This window comes from Phoca vitulina, unplaced genomic scaffold, assembly GCF_004348235.1.
Source record: "Phoca vitulina isolate PV1807 unplaced genomic scaffold, GSC_HSeal_1.0 scaffold29, whole genome shotgun sequence".
NCBI lineage: Eukaryota > Metazoa > Chordata > Mammalia > Carnivora > Phocidae > Phoca > Phoca vitulina.
The window spans coordinates 3,312,899-3,320,989 of NW_022589732.1; the positions used below are offsets into that span (position 1 = coordinate 3,312,899).

General features: G+C 41.3%; 1 protein-coding gene across 1 annotated transcript in view; it reads right to left on the reverse strand.

The window, feature by feature from the left end:
• TMEM26 (transmembrane protein 26) overlaps window positions 1-7,802 on the reverse strand; it is a 46,671-nt gene extending 38,869 nt beyond the window's left edge. Inside the window, exon 1 of the mRNA XM_032423638.1 lies at window positions 7,596-7,802. Within this exon, the coding sequence (XP_032279529.1) occupies window positions 7,596-7,786 (191 nt within the window). The 5' untranslated portion in view covers window positions 7,787-7,802. The remainder of the gene's footprint in view (window positions 1-7,595) is intronic.
• Between the last annotated feature and the right edge of the window lie 289 nt (window positions 7,803-8,091).

The following is an 8,091-nucleotide window of genomic DNA, read 5'->3' on the forward strand; positions in this document are numbered from 1 at the left end:
TTTGTGATTTAGTATAACTAGTTGTTGCCTTAGACAAGTGATAGAGCCTTGCTGGGCAGCAGTGGCCTCATCATAAAATGGTAATAGAGAGAAAAACTATCTCCTAGCGTCGTCATGAGGATCGCTGACATAATGGATGTAAAGCAGGCTTGGAGCGTTGTCAGCACCCAGTAACTGATAACTGTTTCCACCCCCATTGTCACCATCATCATCACCTTCATCATCATGCTCATCACTACTATTAACGGGCTGTCAGAAAATGGCACAGCCAATTTATTAGGAGGCTATTCGAGGCAGATTAAAACAAGTGTGTGAGACAGGAGGCTCAATCAGGGACATAAGAAAGCAAAGGAATACTGAAGGACCTGACCAGGGCTGGCAGCAACGCTGATGGCAGAGAGGACTATTTTCCCCTAAGGAATCCTAATTTTTATTCTAATAAGCAGACAACATTATGTCAGTTGTACACCCGCTGTCTTTTTGAAATCAGTCGGACAAACTGAAGATAAAATACAACACCCTTCCCTAAACGACTACCCTAGGTTTGTATTCAGAGAAAAGAAACCAAATCAGTCCCCACCCTGGCATTTTATATTAACAATTTGTATGTGCTTAATATTACTTCAATGTGACTTTCAAGTTCAATTTTTGATACCTGCATATAAAAACCCCTATTTTATTTAAAAACTAAACAGTGGTTTTCTTTAACAAAATAACTAATATCCCCTAGTACTAACTCTCCTGACACCAGTACTCCAGAGAAACTTCTGGAGTAATGAGGGACATGCACCTGGGGAGAAGAAACCTTGAGGGAAAGGTGAATTTTCCATTGTTGGAAAAGAAGTTAAACTCTTCAGATTTGTCCTGATGCTGTATGCAAATAATGGCACTGCATGAGAAGGAGAAATGCATGAAATTCAGAAGGAAGGATATATTTATACTGGCTCATGGGAGCTGCCCACACCAATGTGCACTTTGTTTTTCTCCCTGTCGAGTACAAGAAGTTACAAAATATTAGAACCTTAATTTTTAGTTCTAAATGTCTCCGTTGAACATACTCTTGGAAAAAGCATGGACATCACTTAATGGTTCAGTTTCCTGGGGGTCCCATTCTAAATACAGACATAATTATTGCTTTGATCCCAAGTCCATTGTGAAATAAAAGAAGAAAATACGACCTTTTCTTAGGAGTGAAGCACAGTACTAATTCAAGTTAAGATAAGACTCTTCTTAAACCATGACTCAGATAACTAAAAACAAAGTCATTTACTAATAACATTCAATGTGTGCTTCCAAAAAAGATGCAAACCTCAGTCATCCTTGTGCGTTGAGTTCAAGGCTCAGGATATAAAACACATACACACAAACAAAATGTGAAGACAATGAATATTATAAAACTCTGGATACACACTGCAGACAGGGCTGACAAATCCAATGCACAGTGGAAAGTGTTCCTAGAATAACTTAAAAGCTAAACAGAGATTTCAAGAAATCTGGATAACAAGTGTGAACAATGAGAGAAATAGTCTATCTGCTGGGAGAATTTCCATTGCCCAAGCTGGTCATATGGAAATCATAGGGTCTCCTTCTAAATCCCTCCATTTCATCCTCCTGACATCCAAAAAGATAAGCAGGAGAAGAGCGCTTTTATTTCCCAACTTTCTCACTGGCATTTTCATAAACAATTTTGATGAAGGAAGATACATATTGTCAAACACTACAGAATGACAAAGATTCTCCTACACTACCCAAGACTTGTTCAAGGTTAGGCTTCATACAGTTTCTATCAAGTCTAGGTTTCCACTTCTGCTATTGTACTTTCTAAATACAATTGAGTATTCAAAACAGATTTCATTGAGTTGTGGTTTTTTTTTGGGGGGGGTGGGTTTGTTGTTGTTATTGTTATTTTTTTTTTACAAAATTAGTTTGAATTTGAAATCAGTTTAGGATAGAATCTCTTCTGATTCCTAATTTGTCTTTCCTGTTTTTAGTTGGGAGCCACCCAGACATTGCCTAACACATGGTGTTTCAAATGAGATATGGTAACAATATAAAACTTAGAAGGAATTTTTCACTTGGAGCAAGGACATGGGGAAGAGTAGAGACCAGGAAGAAGAGGAAAGAAAGGCAGTTTTATCTGTCTTCTAGGGGGTATGTCAGAAATGTCCCAGGGCACACTTGGCCCTTCTCTCTCTCTTTTTTCATTGCCCTGGCTCTTCCCACACTGACTCCTTCTCCTCTCTAAATAGATTCAGCTCAGATGTCCCCTCCCCGGCGAGGCCTCTCGGACCACCCAGTGGAGTCTTCTCCCTGCTCCTTCATCCATCTGTAACTGCTACCTCTGAGTCCTCCAGAGTTCAGATCACTCATTTGTTACTTTTTAGCTCACTTGTTTCTTACTGACTTCTTTATTTGCTGAGTCCCTGGATTAAAATGGGAGTTCCTTCAGGGCGGGATTTTACCTGTTTTATTCACCTCCATATTCTTTTTTTTTTTTTTTTAAGATTTTATTTATTTGACAGAGAGAGACACAGCGAGAGAAGGAACACAAGCAGGGGGAGTGGGAGAGGGAGAAGCACGCTTCCCGCGGAGCAGGGAGCCCGATGCGGGGCTCGATCCCAGGACCCTGGGATCATGACCTGAGCTGAAGGCAGACGCTTAACGACTGAGCCACCCAGGCGCCCCTATTCACCTCCATATTCTTGACACTCAAACAGTGTCTAATACCTATTAGCTGTTCCACATACGTTTGTTGAATGAAGACTGATAAGACTGTGTGCTTCCTCTAGAGATATCTGCTCAAGGTTTCCTACACTCACCTCCCTCAGGATGTCCTTTAACTACACAGCCTTTGCACTCCTGTCTCTTACCCATTTCTCCTACTCCAGCTCAAATGCCATGATGGCCCTTCTCCCTACCCAACCCACCCCCGTACACGTCATCACATCCTTTCTCCTCTAAACTGTTGGACTCTTGATACCCCTGCTACTTCAATTGACAGCTCATAGCTCTGTGCCTCAGTTTCCTCATCTAAAAATGGGGGAAAACAGAGAAACAGAAAATCATTGCAGCTGCTGTCAGGAGCACATGGAATAATCTGTGTAGGACACTTGGAAGAGCCTGGGCATCAACAAATTCTAAATATTCATAATTATTCCCATATATTCGAACACTTAATCAGAATGCTACCTTTCATTTTAAAATCTCAAATACATTTGTTTTCTGTTTCTTCTGCCTGTTCACACAGCGTCTAGCATAGTATCACATGTACTTATTGGGTAATTCAACAAATAAACATTTGATTAAGCTCAATAAAGGAAAAAGGAAAGAGATATAATGAAGAAAGGTGACCAAGTAAGTGAGGTATTTTATTAGCTCAATTATATTTACCTTATATTCTTGAAATTCTGATGAGGAAAGCTCAGTGCTTAAAATTCAGTACTTTCGCCAATAAATTCAACTTAGATCTCTATTTATTCTCAGATACCACCTGCTTTCAAGTGAACAGTCTTCAAACTTGTCACAATCTTGGTCATTTTTCTAACCCCTGAGGACTATTTTATCAGTATTGGCAAATAAGCAACAGAAACACTGTCTTGTGTTTGACTTTACCTAAATGGTAATTCATAGATCTATTGGATTGTTACCTGGACAAAAGAAAATAAAATCAAGAAACAATAAAGCAAGTGATACTCATCTCCATCTTATAGGAGTGTAAGTGAAATGTGCATGTGAAATTAATAAATACCAGGTAAAAAGGAGCCAATTCCACCAGCACACATTCATTGGGCTTAACAAGGCATCTGTCGTTGGCTTACCCTCTCTGTCCTATAGGATTCCAACAAATTAAACTTCTCCAACTGCATTTTATTAGTGGTGATGTAATGTTGCTGTCGCTGGACGGCTGAGCTCAGCAGCACTAGTTCTATGTTTCCTTTCCAAAGGATAGCTAAAGAAACATTCTTTTGACAAGTGTAATATGTTTGCTATGTTTCAGGAAATTTTTTTCACATTTTCCTCTATAGGTCAATGTATCATTCCAATGTATCATTCCACTGATTTATGTAGGGCCAGGTGCAAATGTTGGTAAAAAGCACAATGTTCAAAGTAGACCAGACTAGTCTAAAGGAGGCTCATGGATCTGATGTTCCGGAAAAGAAATTTTCACCTCCTGTGTGTTCGGAGTTTGATCTACCATTCAGGCAGTATTTCATTGGTTGATTGATTTAAAGTATGGGAAGGTTTCACCTTCTTCTTCTTCTTCTTAACTTGTAAATGGATAATGTATTCAACTGATACAAAGGATAATTCTTAGACAAGTCCTTTAAAAAATTAGCCCATAACATACATAATTCTTTAACTTTATTCTCCTGACAACATATCACAGAGATCCTTTGAGGTCAATAGCTAAACTCTAGCGCATTATTTTTAATACCAACAAAATATATACAATATGGGTATATTATAATTTTTCAATCAGTCTATTGATGGATAATCAGATTGTTTTAGCTTTATTTTTTACTTACAAGATGGAAATTAATATTTTTGTATGTATGCCTTTACATATGACCACCTTGGGTTCTATAGTTTCCAAAATATAAGACCAATGGATCAAAAGATATATAATATATAGATCTGCATATAGCTCTATATATTGACATTCCTAGAGAGATGTCTAGATACGGTCATAATATTTACTTAGCTTTTTTTTTTATTTCATCAGTCTTGATTTCCTGATGGAAACTTTTTTTTTTTTTTTAAAGATTTTTATTTATTTATTTGACAGAGAGAGACACAGCGAGAGAAGGAACACAAGCAGGGAGAGTGGGAGAGGGAGAAGCAGGCTTCCCACTGAGCAGGGAGCCAGCTGCGGGGCTCGATCCCAGGACCCTGAGATCATGACCTGAGCCGAAGGCAGACGCTTAACGACTGAGCCACCCAGGCGCCCCTGGAAACTTTTTTTTAACACTCAAAAATAACAAAAAATCTTGCCTTGTCTTACTCAGAAAACTTCAACCCAGAAATGAAATATGTCCCAAATCAAATACTTTTTAATTTTTACCATGTTATATCAGGGATAATTTTCTATATTTTTTCAGCATCCCATCTTCTGACTTTTTTTCCCCTCAAACTTATGACAAAATAGTGTGTGAGTTTTGTCCACCACAAAAATGACCACATTTGCAGGCTCAGTAGAACAAAGCATTTAGTAATATCAGTAGAACAAAGCTCCATTAATCAACTTTCTATTTAGATCATTTACAAAGACTCATTTGCTCCTGAAATTTTACAAGCCAAATCCACTATTTTCTTTGCTTATTTTCAAATATTAGTCTAGATATTGAGCCAGCACATTTTTTTCAATAAATGCTAAAATATACAATACACATCATGGCCTGTTCTGAAATAAAGGTGAGAAATTTTTTTCTACTTTTTGATTCTGAGCCAATGGTTTATTGGCCAGTCCCTCAAGTAAAGTTGTTGGACTTGTATAGACAGAAAATGTGTCCAGTTGACACATAATATTTTTTAATAAGAAGAAAAAAAGAGAAAAAATCCTGGGATCTAAAAAAAATTCCTTTTTAATTCATCAACCATGAAATATATTATTTCATTTAATTTATAACAACCTATAAGTATTTATAGATGAGGAAACCGAGGGTCAGAGAGGTTAAGTAACTTGCTCAATGCCTCAGAGCAAATAAGTATTGCTCCATTGCTCCATTTTCCTTCTGATTTTGAGACCACACTCTATACACGAATACATCCCCAGTACCCTATTTAACATTGATCACGCATTTTTGCCCCAATCTTTTATCCTCTCATAGTTGTAAATTACATACCAGTTAGAACCAGCTACGAATGATGGTATAGACATGAAGGTAAAGTTTCAACTGGCTACAATATTTCTACATAACTGGAGGGGAATTTTGACTTAACATGAATGAAGGCCTCTGGTCTACTCTTGGAACATGAGGGAGGATATTTTGGGGCCCAGTGGGTTGGTCCCCCTTTTAAGGTTGACCTTTCTCCCAGAAGCTGTGCTGGTTGGTGACAGGACTACCTTCCATGGAGCACTTTTCAGCCTCAGACCTCATGCTCCTGTTACTGAAGATATTTTCTACCCTAGCATCTTAAAGCTATTCCGTAAAAATGAAATAAATCTCATACGACCTGCTGGATGAACATTTTTCTCCCCTTCTGTTTCTTTAACCCTAAGGCTTATTGGGGAAGCTAATGCCATTTTTCTTTGAGGTTTTTAAAAGGCACATTGGAAAGTACTTCAAATCTTTACTGCTTAATAAGCTGATCATAGGGTGGGGGAGGAGCTATAATAGTCCCATCCTTATTGTATTACATTAGGATTCTACCTGAATATTTTTTTCACTGATAATTCTAGTAATTTTTCAACAATGGAAAATTTAAGCAAGATTCACATCATCTTAAGAGACACAACAACACATTCTCACCCTTGGACTGTCATGAGATACACAGCCTTTTGCAGTTTAGTATGTAAAACTGTAGAGAGGGGTTTTTTTCCCCCTTAACATGGTGGCTTACTATAATGCCATTGTGTATGTAATTCTTTGACTTGACTAATGGTGTTTCTTCTAGCATTAGGTATTTTTAAAAGTATTGACATATATGAAAATATTGCCTTACTTTTTTTTTTTTTAACTAATGTATAGCATACATTTTACTGGATTTTTATATGAGCATAGTTTTACTGTTTTTAAAAATTAATACAGGAAGAGGCCTAGCTTAGAGAAGTTTGGATGAAAATCTACTGGGAGTGGAGGGATGGAGGTGGAAACTCTTTGTAAATGGCAAGAGAATCTTTTTCTCAACTCTTCTATTGTCACTCAAGTCTTCAGGGAGGAAATAAAATATCACACAGAACCTGTAGTTCTTGCAGGTTGAGGTTAAGTTTGAACCCTCCTTGCTGGTCCCTCCACCAGCGTGGCAACCCTTCTTTGACAAGATGAACTTCCATTAACCAAGCTCTGAAGGAACCAACCTGGGGCACCTGAAGCTGGTGCCATATGTCAGGGCGCCAGGCTGAAGGGAGCGGGGCGGCACAGAAGTGCTTCGAGGGGCTTCTCGTCCTGGGAGACTGTTCTATGCACACAAGCTCTTACAGAAGTCGCTTGTACCCAGAGAAACGCATCCCCACACCTGCATGCACAGAATAACGAGTGCACACCCACACAACCCCAAGTTCAGAAAGCAGGGCACATGGACATCCCCTTGGCCCCATGACTCCCCTGCTCTGGAGCACCTTCTGCAGAGCAGGCAAGCGCTTCCCTTCTTTATTCAAATCTTCCAAGTTGCTGGGACTGGGTGACAGTGGGCAGCGACTGAGCCTTCCCTGTGTTGCCCTGGGACAGGCAGGACCCTAAGGCACTCCGGCGTGTCCCAGAGATGCGCAAGCATCTCGCGCTTCTTGGAAGCTCCGGGCGAGGACAAAGAGGGTCCGGATCCGAGTAAAGAATGGGCGGACTGCGGGGGAGATGAGCTCTTGGGCTGCTGGCGAGTGCCATAGGGAACAGTGCCCAGGGACTCCGCGCGCCCTCCCTTTCCCGGGGTGCGCTCACCATTTGTAGCCTCTCCCGCGCTTGAACTTGAGGGTGAGCCCAGTCTCCAGAAAAAGCAAGAGGTTGAGCAGCGCGAGCAGCCAGTACCGCGGCTCCTTCTTCACCTCGGTCACTCGCCAGACCCCAATCAGAGAGTGCAGCACGAACAGCAGCCGGGTGGCCAGGGCGTTGAGCAGGACCAGTCCCTCCATGCCGGCCCGCGCGCTCTGCCCGCCGCCCCCCGCCCCCCGCCCCCCGCCTGCGCCCCGCGGGCCCCCTCGGGAGCCCCGGAGCCCGCCCGTGGGCGGGAACGTGACAGCTCAAGACCCGCTGCTGCTGCCGTCCCTCCTCAGCCTCCCGAGCCCGGGAGAACAGGAGACAGCGGCTCGCCCCTCCCCCAGACTTCCTGACAACTCTCCCAGAGGCGAGAATCTAAACCCAGCCTGTCTAGACTGCTGGGCTTTCCAGGGAGTCTGGGGCTGCGCCTCCGGGGGCTCCGGGGCGTTATTCCCCTGCG